General features: G+C 40.7%; 1 protein-coding gene across 2 annotated transcripts in view; it reads right to left on the reverse strand.

Annotated features, from left to right (window-relative positions):
- LOC120771448 overlaps positions 1–17,479 on the reverse strand; it is a 65,663-nt gene extending 48,184 nt beyond the window's left edge. Inside the window, exons 1-2 of one of the 2 annotated variants that reach the window (XM_040099456.1) lie at positions 16,992–17,479; positions 5,680–6,103 (exon numbers count right to left, since the gene is read on the reverse strand). In XM_040099456.1, the coding sequence (XP_039955390.1) occupies positions 5,680–5,987 (308 nt within the window). In that variant the 5' untranslated portion in view covers positions 5,988–6,103; positions 16,992–17,479. Of the gene's footprint in view, positions 1–5,679; positions 6,165–16,991 lie in introns of both variants that reach the window. The other variant, XM_040099455.1, reaches the window with a different exon arrangement.
- Between the last annotated feature and the right edge of the window lie 688 nt (positions 17,480–18,167).

Raw genomic sequence — 18,167 nt, forward strand, 5'->3', positions numbered from 1 at the left:
TGAACCTTTTCATTGGCTGCTGGTTGTTACATGTTTATAAGCCTCTCCATCATACTACTGTACTTTTAGTTCTGAGTCCATTCTCGAGAAGAGAGCTTCCAATAGCTTCATCTCCACTATTTTCCACCGTTCCTGCGATATCTGTTGCAGCGGATTACTGTGGCCAATTGGCGCCACGATCAGATGTCGTTTTACAATCCCACTGGTTGCTGCCGCTGCTAAGGACGTTATCGGCTTATCCTCCGTTTTCTTGACGTTCAGCTTCAACATCTCTGTACTTTCTCTTTTTCAATGGTGCCCTTGTTTCGCTATTTATCAACCCTGCTTCTTTTTTAGCGATGTGCTCCACTATGCGATTTGCAAACGCTGGAATCGAGGCACTGCAACAATTGCGTGTGACTAAATGTACCCGGCCGTTTTTCAGCTCACCTCTGACGCAAGCCAACCGTTTAACTTCCTATTTCGTTAGGTAACGATCATATCTCGACCGCCGCCTTATATCGCATTTAGTTCTCAACCCTTCCTTGCTTGGCTATCGCAGGGCCCTCTCGCGTGGGCGGAATTGGAATACCCGGTTTCCTTCTCAGGAGAGCGAAGAAGCTTTGCGCACTTTAGAACTAGCTTGTTGCACTGAAAATGTGTCGAATGGCGTTCTATCTTGTCAAATCATTGTGCATGCCGTTATATTCCCGTCTAATATATTGTATACAAACAGTACACCAGAAAGGGATGAAATTTTTTACTTGTAAGTCGATATAACTGGAACAATACTCTTTCATTGATATGAAAGTGGTTTGAACCCTTCCATATTAACTGTTTGTAGAACTTTATAATATATTTTAATAAGTTAGGTTAGGTAAGGTTAATCTGGTTAGCCTATAAACCACGCAGAGACGAGTTTGGTCCTTTGCAATACCACATGGAGTTCAGTTGCTAAGTCCAAGAGGAGTTGTCATCGTTTGGCACGAAGTTTAACAGACACTGCGGGATCACTGACGATACCATCTCCAGTGTGTCATACTGTGGGGACCCCAGATGCTTACAGCGTGGTCTTGCCAATGCGAACACAAGAGATGCTCCATTGTTTCCCTGGTGCCCTGCTCTCGACATTTCCTTCAGTTTTCTCGATCTGATACATTTTAATGAATTTCACACAACAGTTCTTAATTCCCTTTATTATGATAAAATAGATTTTTTTGCCTTTATATACTACTCACGGACACATCTTTAACTCTGGATCCACTTTTATTATCGCACTCGTAAATTCTTTTATGATTAACATTTGACATTTTTTATTATTACGCTTTTGCTATTATTGCCCTCCGCTATGCCCTTATCGACATTTCATAAAATCATCGAATTGGAAAAGCAAACAAGCAGTAAAAAGATAGAATGCATGAAAATAGGAAAATGTTCGCACGTACCGGAAAGATCATAAAAGATTATTTGTCGATGGCGCTTCCGATTGTTTGTGTGCCTGTGTGCGTGTGCCTGACAGCATAAAACCTGCGCCGAAATTTCCGCACACGAGACGAACGAGCTTCGTTGAAGTGAAGCACAGACAATGTATGTTGCAATAAAAAAAAAAAAAAAAATAGTAAAGGTGGAGAAGGTGGAGAAGGTCGAGAAGGCGGTTGATGACCTAAGATTACGTGCGCCACTGACAGTAAAACGAATTTGAGGCAAACAAAAACCATGGTTGGTATGGAATTTACAACGGTAGGGGCGGGATTTTGAGGTGCCATTGTCGTAAACATTTTGACAGTTGGAAATAATGTCAATGTAATTGCGAGCAAGGCGCTAGACAGTCAAACAACGACACAAAACCGTTAATACTGTTGTCGTCGTGGTGACAGAAATTTGACAGCTAATAACAGGAAGGCGCACACGCCGGTGTCTTGCGTTTCGAAATGGGTAAGTGTCAGGTAGTGAAATACGTTAAGTGGCGTTTCAAGTTTATTTGAGCACAAAATGTAATATAATTATAAATATATATTTTTGGCGTAGACACGGCTTACGCTCGTTATTGCCGAATATACAACAGCGCGCCAGTCGTTCTTCTTTTTCGCTGTTTGGCGCCAATTGGAGACTCCAAGCGTAGCTAGGTCCTTCTCTACCTCGTCTTTTCAATCGAGTAAACCTCTTCCTCTGCTTCTACTTTCAGAGCTGGAGTGTTTTCATTAATGCGAACGCCAGGACCTGCTAAGTGTCAGAAGCAGTGCTCCGACGAATGTAGAAGAAGCCTCACCAACAATCTACCGCAACAACATTGTCGTCCCGCCACTCGACCAAGACGAAGTGAAATCAGCTGTAAGCCACTGGATTACCGGCTCAGCTGTTTAAAGCTCCGGCGAGGAGCTGGAAAGGCGCATTTGGAATCAGCCTTGTTAATTTCGCTTAAATGGTTCTTTTGGCAGTATTGTGTGACAGACTTAAGACCATTGTAAATACACTGTTTTTATCAGTTTGGCTTTCAGCCTGGCAAATCCGCGACCAGATTTTCACAATATGTCAAATCCTGTCAAGAGTCTTGACAAATAGATCGCCACCCAAAAAGGAGATCGTACGGAATGACATTGAGCATAACCATCAGCTCCCTGAGAATCGGGGTGGACCTCTCCAAGCCGTTGGATACCAAAACAGATTTTAGACAAAGTGAATGTCTCTCGTGGGACTTTTTCAATACATCGCTGGAAAAGTGATAAGTGCCGCTAATCTGAACCACAGCGGCAGTGTCTATTCTAAAAGGGCAATGCTACAGCGGACGCATTTGATATTAACATCGTAGGGACAACAGAGCCGTCAGAACAGCCTTTTCAAGCCTGGAATTAGCCAAATAGGTTGGATTTGTGGTGAACGAGGACGAGACAAAGTACCTCTCCACTCAAAAGGTTTCCCCGCGTCTGAGAAACTACGGCAATGTTGGTAGCTATAAATTTTAAAAAGTTAGAGACTATGTATATCTCGGAACCAGTATAAATTTCACCAATAATCCTAGCCTGGAGATAAAGCGGAGGATAACTCCTGCCAACAGGCTCTACTTTGGGATCAGTAGGTAATTGAGAATCAGATCTTTATCGCTGTATAAAAATTACGTTCTATAAGTCTCTCAATATTCCCGTACTATTATATCCTACGAACATGGACGATGAGAACCCTAGATGAGAAAGAACTTGGAGCCTTCGAGAGAACTGTTCTTCGCAAGATCTTTGGAGTCCAGGGCTAACAATGCAGCCAAAGTTGTGAAGCCTCCATAAAAAATTAAGCAGTTTCCACAACAACCGGTTCTAAGATACCGAAATCGACTATGATTTTATCCGGTAAAGGACAACATTGCTACTAAAATGAGGAAGCGATATCCCCGAGATATGGTATCCGGCAAAGGACCGATATTTAGGCGATCTAAGCCTGCTTGGATCAGCAAGTAGTAAAAGAAACAAAAGTACAATGCGTAACTAGAAAAACCAAAGATTTAAAACTATTATGACACATAATCGTAAGCAGTTGTAGACTGACTATAACTCAGCTACACTTTTCTTATTTATAAATTTAAAATTTTGGTCTGCTTTCTTGTTTTAATATTTTCTTTGCTGGTTGTTGACTCACGTCGCTCGGCCATTTTTCAAATTCAATTGCTTTTACAGTCAGCCGCGGCACAGCTGGAAGCACCCGCCAGAATTCGTAACTGTAAATAAGTAGTACCATACTTTCCAGTCCCAATGCAATGCATCCGCATTACGTGCTCACATGTGCGTCTAGAACTGCTATATATGGCATGCATGTTGTTGTATCTGTCAAAACGAAGAATGGCCAAAATAAGCGGCAAAGTGCTCGATTTATGTTTCACATTGCAGAAATTATTAGTTTCGGTTTCAGGTTGCGGTAAAAGTTTTTACTACCGAAACTTTTTATTACTACATACTTATTGGGCCACTGCGCTGTTTATACTTCTGAGGGCACGCTGGCTAAGTGGGAAATTTAAAGGGAAAAAGTTTAATTTATTGTATAAAGATGATGTTGAAAACACAAGAGAAGTGAAAATCTTTTGATGAAAGTAAAAGTTATCCAGGATTCCATAATATATCTGAATTATGTGACGGTTAAATTGGTGAGGTGAGTTAAATATGAAGTAAAGTTCACACAATTGTTATATAACCTAGTTTTCTTTGGTTTCAAAGACAACTGAGAAGTGTCCGATTACGTTGGCTGCTTCGGCAGCGGAGCGGTCTTGAGTGAAATAATGTAAGTTCTACTAAGTCTTATCCATTATTTTGCCTTAGTAATTTGTATCTCAAGGCGATTACAAGCAAAGTTTGCGAAGCTCCCCCGCTGAATCCTCTCCGAGGGTGCCATCTGGCAATAGCTATTATAGTATCACGTCGAGTACAGGGTCGGGTCGGTAATAGTTCGCTCCTGTTGCAGTTTGGGAGGTATTTAACTAAGATCTGATTGTTTATCTCGATGTTCGTTGCTAGGACAGCATACAGATGGGTAGTCTTACTATGATTGGAGGTACAGAAAGAGCTAAATCAAGGCAGCAATAATAAAATATTAAAGGAGCCCAGCTGTCCTGGTAAAAAGCCGGATGGAACGAGTTGTTCCGAGAAAAGGACAGGGTTTTCAACGAGTTCACAAAGACAGGAGTTAAATTTGGTCTAAAATCTAAGGTTGCCACTAACTCTGGAGCTGATGCTAAGCTTAGTTCCAGGCAGGCAACAACACCAGCAGCCGGAACAAAATCTTGTAACTAAAGTATGGCTACAAAGCAGAAAAGATCGATGACCCAGCGAAGGCAAGGTTTGCCAAGAAGCCTTGTACTGCCGACCTGCTAAGATGGGTAACAGTACAACAATCACGAATGAGGGGCTTACAAAGGAAATCAAGGAGTCCACTGCTGATTTGGACCGAAATCGCATTATCGTTGCTTTGTTAGTTGAAGGAGATCCCCAAGGAAAATGATGAACAAAATTTATCACTCAACATAGTGAAACGAAATCGGTCATGGTACCGTAAAGCCGATGTAAACGGTGGCCAGACAGTATCGACAATCAAGAAGGTGTTTGGTGAGATTGGCAGATAATCATCTACGGCTGTTGTTGTTGTTTTCTCGACTAAAAGCATCCCTGCAGTAATTTCGAGAAATGGTACCGAGTAAAACAGTCTTTGGCTGGATAAAAATCCTGGTCCGTTCTGATTACTTTGAACCTTTCAAACATACACTGCTGTTCTCCTACGGCCATATTTCAAATTCGGACCTCTACTGTCAAAAATATAACCGTCTGAATGAAATAATCGCGCAGCAGAGCCAGCTTTGCCCAAAAGGAGAGGAATTGTGGTCCGTCAGTACAATGCCAGGCCACACACAACGAGAGGGATTCGATAGAAGCTCCGGCAGTTTGATTGGTAAATTCTCATCCCTCGAGCTTCTAGTCCGTTTTGGCACCGAGTGATTACTACCGGTGCCTATTTACGGCGAAGAATTTTGCTGATGAAAAATTCGCATCAAGGGAAGGACGAGAGTTTCTATGAGTTTAGCCTTATGAAATTAACTTCAAAATTTGAAGCAAGACATTGCAAGCACAAGAATGTAACAATATAACCAATAAATAACAATCAAATAAATACATACGTACGTATATGAAATATATATCTTAGAAAGTAATTAAAAATCCCACCTACCTCTTCTTCTGATGGTTATCGAAAGCGATGTTAACCGGCACATCCAATTCCAGATCCTCGATGTCATCGATAGCTTTGGCCATCGATTGAAATTTGCGTGCGGAACAGCCATTTCCACCGCTGTCGGCGTTAAACACGCGCCTCGTCAAACTATTAGCGAAAATTTGCGTCGCATCGTCCGTGGCTGAGGCGATTGCCGCGCCAACAAAACGGGCTGACAATGCAGCTCCAACAAAAAGCAGCAGCAACGGCAAGCGCGCCAATGCAAGCGGCGGCGTGTGAAGAGTTCCTCGGCCTGGCAACAGCATTTTCGACGTGTACGACCTTCGTAATTTCGGTGCGAGAGTTCAAATTAGTTTCAACGCTTCGTTGGCAAGTGTAATTTATGCGCTTTGTGAATTAGTAAAATTGCATTTAGGCAATGCTGCTCGTACGATGCAAAATCCGAATTGTTTCACAGCAACAAACAGAAAGAGTGAAGCTTTCTGCAGGATTAGTCAAGCCAATTGCAGAGCCCAGCATTTGCCAACAATTAGACAATCGTGTTTGGTATGTGGGCTTGTAGGCGTGCGTATATAGTATGTGTCTTTGTGTGTGTGTGTCTTTGGCTTTGCCAATCGCTTTTAATTGCCAACAATTGATTGGACAGCTGTCAAATGGTGACATTGTCCAGTTGTTAACATCTCCCTTTGTCAGAGATGAATTGCAGCTTGTCAGCGAAATCAGAGTGCATTTTTACAATGCCCTTTGTTTCGCCTTGGCGCCTTTTAAAATTAAGCTTTGCAGCTTTCCGAGCTTTTTTTCTAAAAAAAAAAGTTGTTGCTAATTCCCCGAATTGTTAGATTAACTAATTGGCTTCGCATGCAAATTGGCCTTCCGTATGCGAAATGCGAATTGCGCTCGAAATATTTAATTGGCCCTCCTGCGTTTTAATTGGCACCAATCGAAAGACCTCGAAAAGGGGCGGGTAGTTTTAGTGCGCGCTCTACAATAATTTGAAGCGAAAACGGCAGCCGGCCGGGTGAGGGGGCGGTACATCAATTGTGGCTTCCACAAATCGCGCAAATTTAGTTTGAAATTCGATTTGAATTAATTAACTCGACTTTAGAGAGCAATCTATTTTCAGTTTCAATTCGAGCGCTTCTTGATTGCTTGATGATGGTAATGGCTTGCTTGAGCTATTAGAAATTTTTTATTTTCGAATTAGAAATAAAGTTTGCGAAATAAAGCGAGCTTTATTTGTATTAGTTGCCATAGAAGCTCTCGTTGTGGCAGTGCGAAGTTGTGTCACTGTCCGTTCGTCAGCAATTTTTTGGGGCATTACATTTTAATTGAACATTTCCTTAAAGTTAGTTACCCACTTTTCCATCAAAAATTTTTGTATTGTATATTAATTAACCAAGGAATACAAAACTCAGTGGTGGACCCAAAAGTAGAAGATGGGGGTGTACGGTATTTGGTAGTAGGTATGACCTATATAAGTGGTGGAAAGTCTGCAGAAATTTCAGAACTCCCTACATCTGGTATATTGGAACTATGTGAAGATCTGAGCTAACTGCATTTACTTCTGGGATAAAACTAATTCCATAGGCAATATTCTATGCCTCTGGGTAAGCAGTTACAGTTGTATGACTACCAATTTCTACTCTTGCGACCTCGCAGCGAACCCTGGATACTATGGACCGAAGAACGGAGATAGTAGTTCCTTCTGACATCTATTAAATTCGATGTGGGATTTGTGGTGAGAGAAACACTCAACTGTCGAATCCTGGCATTCACTTCGGTGGATGAGCCTCAAGCCATAATCCGCATCAGAGCAAAATTTTTCGACATAACACTAATTTTCGCCCACGCCCCGTTGGAAGAGATGGACGATAAAGATGCCTTAAGATAACTCCAAATTTTACATACATAAATATTACACAGAAGAGCACATTAGACCTTTGGTCAGGGTGTTAACCTCAATTAAATTATATTATGTACACAGAAAGTGCTCTACAGTAACAACAATCACTTACTTCTGTCAAAAAAGTATCGAGAATTTATAAATAAAGCGAAAAATTTTCAATCATCATCCAAGTTTATTTTATCGCCTACAAAGTAACATGCATTTGAAGCGATGCACCTGTGCCAACGTTTCTCCTAATCGTCAAAACATTATGTTACAGGCACTTTCCGGGATGGCCTTCAACTCTCGCGTCGAATTTTTTTTGATGTCTTGAATTGAGTTAAAGCGTATTCTCCGAAGTGGATATTTCAGTGTGAAGAAAAGTAAAATTCACATGGAGCTAAATCAGGGAGATCGGTACCTATTCAATGACATTTGTTCAGTGTTTGGCCAAAATTTAACACAAATAGACAGACATAGACAGAGGCCGTATTCGCATCGTTGGAATATCGAAATGATCAGTGAAAACCAATTTGTATGATAATTTGAGACTAAGATTTTGGTTCCAAAATCAATAACTTTTTTCGAAAAAGAAGGTCGTGTGCGAAATCCGCCTACCGACTACCAGGATGGAACTATTACTGGCGATGAGATCCAAGATCTATGCTTATGACCCAGAAACAGATGATCAATCGGACGAATGAACGAAATAACTCAAAGCAGGTCAAAAATCAAGGTTAACTTGAAAATTTTCTTCGATTATCGAGGAATGGTCCACCCCCGGCCCTTCCGACCGGCCGAAATGTCAACAAGGAATACTATTTAAGTGTTATACGTCGCATGCGCGAAGCTACTTGTAAAAAGAGGCCAGAATAACGGGCCGACAACCCTTGTTTTCTGCACCACGATAACGCACCGTCGCATACTGGATTGATCCTTGGTGAGCTTTTCGCCAAATTATGGGTGCATAAATTCTTTAACCCCTTCGTCCACTTCAACAACTTTTTCTCTCTTTTAACTATTGATAATGTTTCACTTAATGTATTTTGCAGGCGTGGTAATGCTCAGTTTCTGTCCATCGGCTCCAACTGCTAAGAAACACGGGCACCAAAATATACAGCTGCTCATTTCATTCATAACTATTCAGGTGGTCAGGTAAGAGTGCGGCCTCTTCGGGATCAATTCGTGCAAGATGCGCCAGTTTGATAGTCTATCGTGCTACCTTTATATATTGATACCACGTTTAATTGTTGTTTTCAAGTCATTTAGCATCCTAAATGAAACTACTTATCTCCATCATAGTTTTTGTGGAGAGGTAGCGCAGCACCGTTTCTTTACTCCCACCGAGTTTGGCATGTTATTATAGGAAGATCTCCCAATAGCCAATACCCCGTTGGTAGCTGTAAGCCTGTGTATACTTTTTCTGGACCTATATAATAACTGCTTAGTTTCTGCCTTGTCAGAATTGGGTCATATCACTTTCGCTAAGCTGCTTTTTTCTAACTAATCTCAGCTATTTGTTCAAATTGTGTATTGAGCTCCCTCTTGATCGTTCCTAGCAGACGCGGAATATCTCTGCATGGCATTCTTAGCCAAATCGTCCGTTTTTTCATTGCCGTGACCGGAAACATAAATTATTGACAAGTGGAGTTGACCAGTCAGTGAGCTTAATGCTTTTCTACATTTGTTTGCTAAGCTTGAAATGATCTTGGGCGACGTTTAGACTAATAATGTCGCCTGACTTTCCGTATCCTGCCACAGTTGTTCAATAGAACACTGTTCTGTTCTCTGTACCTTTAATTTCTATACCTATAATTTCCGCTTGAAAATTGCTGACTGAGTTCGGTAGACGAAAATATAGAGAGATATCAATAGCCTGGGAGTATACCTCCATCTTTCCACCTCAAGCCATTTTGGACCGTCCGTATACCAGAGATTAAAGCCTCCACACGAACTAAGCCTTTTCCCATTCACGTACATAACTGTACAGCTATTTATATACATAGATATATATAACAATGTTGTGATTTGCATAAGAATACCTTAATGGATAAACCTTTTAGTTTTTGTCAATTTCAGCATAAACAGAGGTTTCAAATTCCAGACCAAACTAGAAAAATTCTTCCAATTCGCCATACGAAAAAATGCATAACGGCATAAGTAGCGTGTAAGCATCAACAAACAAAGCCATTTGAAGTACATTACAGTTATTTGTTCGGCACAATCCATCAACCCTTTAACCCCTAGGAGCTGAACTCATCACTATGGCTCACTATGGCCGACACGAAGCCAACAATTGCGGCATACTTGCATACTTGCAGCATCTGCTCTGATTCCTGTGTCATCGTTTATGCTCCTAAGGCGAGCATGGTGATGGCTGCCTGCGAATCCAACGCCGAAGCCACCTGCCGCCCCTCCTGCTCATACACCCGATCGCCCTAAAAGTGGCAATCCTTTGCGCCTTGGGCCATGTGCGGCCAGTTCACCGCTCAATGCATGCTTGCAATAGATGTAATTTGGTAACCGCATACATGCTTCCAGCTGCACAACTGCATGCATATTACATGTATGTGTGTGTCACACATGTAACCGGCAAACGGGGTTCATGGTTGGCTTCCACCGCGCAAACCAACAATTGAAACGTCGAACATGCATGCGCTGGCAGCACTTGCAACACTCAGTCACTTTTTAGCCTCGGCGTCTCGCGCTGCCCCGGCACCTAGCACAGCTGCCCCAAACTTGCTGCTCGTTTTTGCGTCAGCGCTGCGAGAAACTTTTTCAAAAAGTCCAATTCGTGAAAAAGTTGTATCCGCTTTTGGCTTTTAGCGTTTCCGCAAGCCAAATACACATTCACACCAACACACATATGAATGCTTCTACTCATCTCAAACGGTTGTAGTTGAGCATGTTTGCACTGCGGAGCGTGTGTGTATGTGTGTGTGCAGTTGTAATTGATAATGGAAATTACCGAAATTTTTTAATGGTGCATTGCCGTTGCTGATGCGTTAAATTTGGGGTTTTTCTTTTCAAATCGCCGCAAAAAGTTATTTGCCAAATGGTTGCTTAAACACAGACATACTCGCGTATGTGTGTGCTTGCGCATTAGCGGCTAGATAAGCCAGACCTAGTAATCTTACTAAGTATGCAGCAGTCCTCAACTGGTTTCATTTGGACGGATACGAAATGAGCTCCATTCTACAATGCTGAGATGCTGTTTAAAGGCAATGTTTTTTTCAAAACTAAGAAGCAGAAACTGGACTCGGTTCAGAAAGTATTCAAAACAAGAAAAAAAAAGTCAGCTTCGCTTTATTGTTGTTGTTGTTGTAACGGGTACATAATCACCGGATAATTAGGATGGTAAGGATGAGCTACGTTGTCGTCGACGTCATCCAACGGTAGGCTCAAGAAACGTGCTTTTTCAACGGAGTCGGACCAAAAGGAGAGGGGTGTCAGATGAGTGGAGTTAGTGGAGGATGCAAGAAGGTCGCCAGTGTCATGTGGAGACTTATTGCACCCAGGATGTATAATAGATATATCGGGGTCTATTCTGGATAAAAAGGAGTTTAACCTGCTACATTATCCAGAACGAAGCTGCGCAAGGGTCACTCTCGTTTCTCCCGGCAACTCCAGCTCTTACAATGGATAGTGGTTTGACTCCAAGTACGCCATTCACTGACAGGGAGTCGGTGAAGGTGTTGATGGCTCCACTGTGAGTGGCGCGGTCAGTACTTGTCGGAAGTAAGTTGCGTTCGAAGTCTGGTCGGTGTATTGTTTGGTGTCGTCGACGTAGTTTAGGAATGATCTCTTTATGGCTCTAAGAAGCGGTTCCGCTCCAAGCAAGTGATTTCAGGCATGATTTCTACAAAAGCACCTCACAGGAACTGCTTGGAGAGGAGTTAACTATGCTTCTTAACTGGGAGCATACAGGCCTCACTGTGTAGATGTTCGATAGGAGACATCAAGAGGCATTCTGTTGTAGTTCGGAGTGCAGTATTCTGACAAATGTAAAGCTTCCTCGTCTGCGTTTCACTGCATCCAGGCGACCACATTGATGCGATGTAGTTAAGCTTCGCTTTATTCGGATCGCTCAGTTTACATGACAGCTATATGCTGTAGTGGTGCGATCTGAACAATTTCTTCAAAGATTGCAGCATTGTCTTAGGCTATGATAAATTTCGTGGAGATACCTCATCAAATAAAAAAGCTTTTTATATGAACTTGATTCCGACTTTCAGTTTTTATGGCACCTATATGGTATATCAATCCGATATCGGTCGTTCCGACAAATGAGAAGGAGATTGTTTCACCTTCTAAATAAATCCCGTCTTATTGATCATAATTGGAAGATAATAAGAATAAAGAAGAATTTGATAACTGAGAGAAAATATGTTTCCTATAATTAAATCCAATATTATGAATATTACTTTAAACCCAACTCCATAACATTTACAGTGGCTGAGTAGACACCAACGAAGTTAGAACGTACGAAAGACTCGAAACGATTATTCAACAGTCTTTAAAGAGTCAAATTGCGTACCAGTAGACATAACTTTGAGGCGAAAGCTGCCAGTAGCCTTAGGCAAGCGGTGTATATAAGGGCTCCGGGCAAGACAAATTGAAATTATCCACTATCGATTGCCTTCCTTACAATCTACATAAATCAACGCGAAACCTGCAACTGGCAGCACCTACTTCGATGGATTCAGTGGCCGGGCGAAGCGCGTAGAGAAGAGCTAGAGGAAGCTTTTTCGCGAATGTATCGAAGTTACGTGGAAGGGTAGAAGGTGGAGCCTTTTTTCGGACGCTCTCTATCAACTCTAGTTTCAGGCTACCTATCTTTCCAACAATTTTGGATCAACCATGCGACCAAATCTAACCTAACCTAAGCGTCAAATTCGTAGTGAGCAGTTTGAGTTTTTGAAAAACAGCTAAAGAACGGCTACGGCCAAATTTAATCGAAGTTAAGTAGTCTGGTAGAAGGTGAAGTTTTCTGTTGGGAGCAGACTACCTGATTACTGTAGCGTCTTTCAACCGATTTAAGATAAACCTTATGACATAATCTTACCTAAGCTAACATTCAAATTCAAAGTGAGCAGTTTGAATATTTGAGAAACAACTAAGGACGGCTTCGGTGAAATTTAAACCAGAAATTTACCATACTTCAGTGAAGCATTTTACTTTTTATCCTCAGCACTACTCAATACTCTAACCAATTTTAAAAACCCTAAACCAAACCAACTTAACCTGCTGGGTGTATACATACATGTCCATATGAAAACGTTTGCAGTGAAATGTGCTCCACGTAGTTTTGATGCGATTGAAGCAGCATGTTTTTTACTACCTACTTTGTCTATCTTTTCTTTATTTTTTTATTTTATTCCATTAGATAAGTTGAGAGATTTTTATTGAAAAAGTTTTAAATGCGAATTATTGCATAAAGCTCTGTTTTCCCGGCATTTAGCGTAGTGGAGTGGCAGGGGTGTGGGTTTTATGCTGTCTCAATTACACGGATATTTAATGCTTTCACGATTGCAACTGACTTTCAATTATATCTACAATGGTAAATATTTATGGTTGGAAAACGCATATTTTATATGTAAGAATTCAACATTTTTTTCGACAGACTAAACTACACAATCCACGCTTTAATTATCATAAAAGGAGATCCTGGCAACACCAGCATGGAGAGTGTTTAGCATAGAGGTATTTTTAGTTTGGCACGAAGGATTCTCGAAAGGTTGAGATAAACACTTAACAAAAGCGACTGAAAAAATGCCAAGAAGAAGCAGTGCTGTTTCCCTGAGGAATTGTTGTATTTTCCGTATATGCCAGTGAAGTTCTTTCCCGAAATGCTCAATATAGTTTACGGGAACCGTCTGTTGTTAACTATATTAGTTACTTACTCTAAACTGGATCGTTATTAGGTTAGAACATACAACGAATCACAGAAACATCGTATTATAACAAAACGAAAAACCAACTGACCATAGGCAGCAGTCTAGAAAACCTACTGATGAGCGACGAAACGTCAAAACTTCACCACTTCTAAGGTTTAATTTTGAGAGTTCTCTCGAAAATGATACATCGATTTTGAATCAAAATATTACACCAACACCAGAAAAATGTCTCAACTACGAAAAAACTGTGGAAATCGTCGAGTACAACAGTGTACGAACTTTTCGATGGTCACGGAGCTAAGCGCGTTTGAAAATTTTTAAATAAGACAAAATACAAAGGGAAGCTCGTTATATGGTTGTTATGCGAGTCCAGGCAGAAAACCGCTTGGACCAAATTTCCATCTTCGAATCGCAATAAAGTCGAACCATTTCTTAAACGGATGACTACTGGTGATGAAGAGTGGGTCAGTTACGCCAACGTCAATATAAAACGGTCGTGGTCGAATCGAGATAAGCCGACTCACAAGATCGTTAGGTCAGAATAGAAAGTGTGGAAGGTTTTTCCTTGTGTTTGATGGAATTGGCAGTGAATCATTTACTGTAAGTTGCACTCCAACGACCTAACTCTTAATTCGGATTAATACTGGCACCAATTAGACCTTCCTAAAGAAGCAATCGTCTAAACATGGCGAGCACCAATTACCTAACTCTTAATTCGGTTTAATACTGACAATATTTAGACTATCCCAAAGAACTAATCGTCTAGACCTGACGGACTAGAACTACCTAACATTTAATTCGGCTTAGTACTGACAACAATTAGACCAACCAAAAGAAGCAATCGTCCAGACTTGGCGAGCTTTGGCTAATAACAGAAGCATTGGCTCGCTAGAAGCTCCTGGAGCTTGATTGAGAGGTTTTTTAGAATGGGGCGGGTCTTGTGTAGCCACCTTCTAGCCCAGACCTAACACCAAATGATTACTAGCTGTTCCTGTCTATAGTGACTGATTTCGCTAATGAAAAATTCGTCTCTAGAGAAGCTTACGAAAATCGACTATAACAGTTTGGCTGCCAATGGGGACGAAGGTTTCTTAAAAATACCGTTATAAAATAACAAAAAGCTAACGAAAGCAAGGTACATTTATGAGCTAAATCGAATCATTCTAACTATGCCAAATAAACCCTTCAAGTTATTGCAAAAATATGTGTTTCTTTATACTTGATTCTTTATTTCGATCGAATGATAGATTTATATATATTTATATATTTTTTTATATCTAAACATAATTTAAATGCTTGCGAACAAGTAAATAATTTTGCACGACACTTACAGTCAAGTGCAATTAAATTGAAATCCATCATCTTAGACCAGAAATACTATTTAGTCAAGTGCGTTTGGGTAATTAATGAATTGCGCGTTTTCAATGTGTGATAGCCCAAGTGCTGTGAACTGCGTAAAATCCATGCAACAAAAATGCGAAATTTTAGCAACAACCTAAAAACAAAAAGCACTAAAAAGCATAAAAATAGACCCGAATTCGCCGGTAGACAAGCGACTGCGACTGCGACTATTTTACGCGCCCAATTACTTGCAACGAGACACACACTCGTGTGGCGTTTGCTGCGTACATGTAAATATGTATGTACTAAAGACTTTTATGTAGATTTACATGTGCTAAACGGGGCAAATAAGAAAAAAACGTTAACTTAGGCTGCAACGAAGCTGTGATACCCTTCATATATAGAATAGGTTCCTTACAAGAACCTTGATCGGTGAGTTTCTATGGCAGCTATATGTTATAGTGGTGCGATCTGAACAATTTATGACTATATTATAGAGTTGTCTTGGAAAATTATGCATGCCAAATTTAGTCACGATAACTCTTCAAATGAAAAAGTTTTGCATACAAGCACTTGTTTCGGATCGTTCAGTTTGTATGGCAGCTATCTGTTGTGGTGATCCGATCTCAACCATTTTTTTGGTGATTGTACCTTCTATTTAGAGAATAATCTATGCCAAATTTCATGAAGTTATATTGAGAAACAAAAAGGTTTTCTATACTGGATCTGGGTTTTGATCTTTCACTTTGTATGACAGCTATATGCTATAGTAACTCGATGTGAACAATTTTTATCACAATATCCGTTGCTGCCTTGGAAAATAATCCATGCCAAATTTAGTCACGATATCTCTTCAAATGAAAAAGTTTTACATACAAGTATTTGATTCGGATCGTGCAGTTTGTATGACAGCTATATGCTATAGTTGACCGATCTCAACAATTTTTTCGCAGATTGTACTTTTATTTTGGAAAATAATCAGTGCCAAATTTCATGAATATATCTCATCAAATAAAAAAGTTTGCCATACTAGGTCTGGATTTCGATCGTTCAGTTTGTATGACAGCTATATGTTATAGTGATCCGATATCAGCAATTCTGACAAATGAGAAGCTTCTTGGTGAGAAAAAAACGGGTAAAAAATTTCAGGTCGCTATCTCAAAAAAAAGTTTCTAATTTTAGTATATAAAGACAGATGGTGGGCAAATCGACTCAACTCGTCAAGCTGATCATTTATATGTAAATACAATATTTATATACATATATATAGAATTATATATAGTATTACATGTAGGGTCTCTAATGTTTTCTACTGAATGTTACATACTTTGGAGCCAACTTAAAGTGAACGTTGAGGGTATAAAGACTATAACAGACGTTAAACCAATGAAGAGTAGTGCTACTAAAGGGACCATGCCGTGAACTCAGATATTCAAACAACACTCTTAAGAGGTAAATCTGATATATTTATATACTTATATAATACCTGTTTATGATTGTTTGTGAATATATTCAGACATTTTTTCTCTATTTATATATATTTGTATATATGTATGAAGATGTTTATGAGCAATTAAAGCATATACACCCTCCCATGTGCTACATACATATAATATATACAAACATAGAGCACATCCACCTGTGGCTGCCGCAACTTACAACTAATTAACCTCAATTACGTTGTCACACATGCAACACTTGCCACAAGTAAATGACAATTGTGGCAATTGGCGGAACGACACATTGCATTTTGTGCCCCAACAAACAACAAACGCTTATAGTAAAACAGCAGAAACAACGACAATTAACAACACTGGCCAACAACAACACTAACGATACACTAACGTTACACTAACGGTTATATTACTGTACACTTTAATGACTGGTGATAAACGACAAGTGCTCAACCACACACACACACGAACAAGGACACTTTGCAGAGAACACCTACAAACCGAGCAACTGCCGACCCACACCGAAGAAATATATATACGTGCATGTGTCCTTACAGCGTTGAGTTTAATGAGCGAGGCTTTGCGGCGAAGCCACACACAAAGACCACACATACAGCGCCTTTTAAGTAGTTGCAATAATGAATGGCGATTTTAACGGTTCACCGGTGGCAAGTGCTGGACTCACAGAGGCCTAAAACAACTTGACGTGCAGCTTAATGTGATTTCTCGTACCTCAATGTTTTCGCATTGATTTGGCTGTAGCGCTTTCTTTCTTTCTTTTTCTGTTGTCAACAATTTTGGCGACCGTGCGTCAAACGTCACTCTTCTGGGTAGGTGACACAGATTCCCCGACACACTGATGACGGCGCGCCCAAAATGTAATACCCGCACACACACAAACGCCACACAATGGACGCAACACTATTTCGCACTTTATCACGTTCTAGGCTTTTGCCATACGCACAATTTTAATTAATACACAAAACCGTAAAGTAGTTGACTTTTAAGTTCGCGAAACTTCGATTGACAGCTGCTGCCAAGCAATGTGGTCGCGTTAGAGCGGAAATCCACGAAACACGTTAAACACACTTCCGATACGATTGCGACTGCCGCAACTATGAGACTACGAGACAACGAGACTATGCGGCTAAGCGACTGCAGAGCACAATACCGTTTGGTCAATGCGACGAGGCGGCAACAATACGTCGCACTCGGTCTGACTCTTCGACTGTATTTGTCGAGTGACGAATGTCGAGTGTGTATAATTCGCGCTAAGGGAAAACGTGCGACCAGTTGCTGTGAGCGGCACGTTGCATCTGTTTGCGTTCGAAATCTTTTTGATTTCTGCTCCTCGACGACAACGACAATGACGACGACTACGACGGCACCGACACCGACATCGACCACGGCAACGACAGCTACAGCGCGCCCCATTGACAGCGGCAGCGTAGCGGCGACAACCACTACGACGTCGATGACGCCGGCAACGAATACAGCCAAAACACACACAAACAAAAACACCAACAAGCGATTAGAGCACACATCCAGTCAGCAGCTGACGGCGCTAGCAAGTACAGTGGCCTGTGTTCTTCTAATATTGCGAAATGAGTAGTGATATAAAGAGCGCTTCCACAGCTCGTTGTAAGTATTAAAAGAACTGTTCAATATTTTTTCTTTTGGGAAGCTGAACGAGTACCAACAAAGTAAACGGATGACTTCCTAAGAAGAAGAAAATTGACTGCTAATTGGTGTAAACTTACCTTCCTTTATCCGAAACAAACTGTATTTTTTATTTAAAACTTTAAGAAGGTATTCTAGTCTAGAAATACAAAAAATGATTTTCTTCATATTTTCAAAGTTTAAATATTCAAGATTTTGTCTACAAAAGGACTTTTCAAAATTCAAATT

Source organism: Bactrocera tryoni, chromosome 3 (assembly GCF_016617805.1).
Source record: "Bactrocera tryoni isolate S06 chromosome 3, CSIRO_BtryS06_freeze2, whole genome shotgun sequence".
Taxonomy (NCBI): domain Eukaryota; kingdom Metazoa; phylum Arthropoda; class Insecta; order Diptera; family Tephritidae; genus Bactrocera; species Bactrocera tryoni.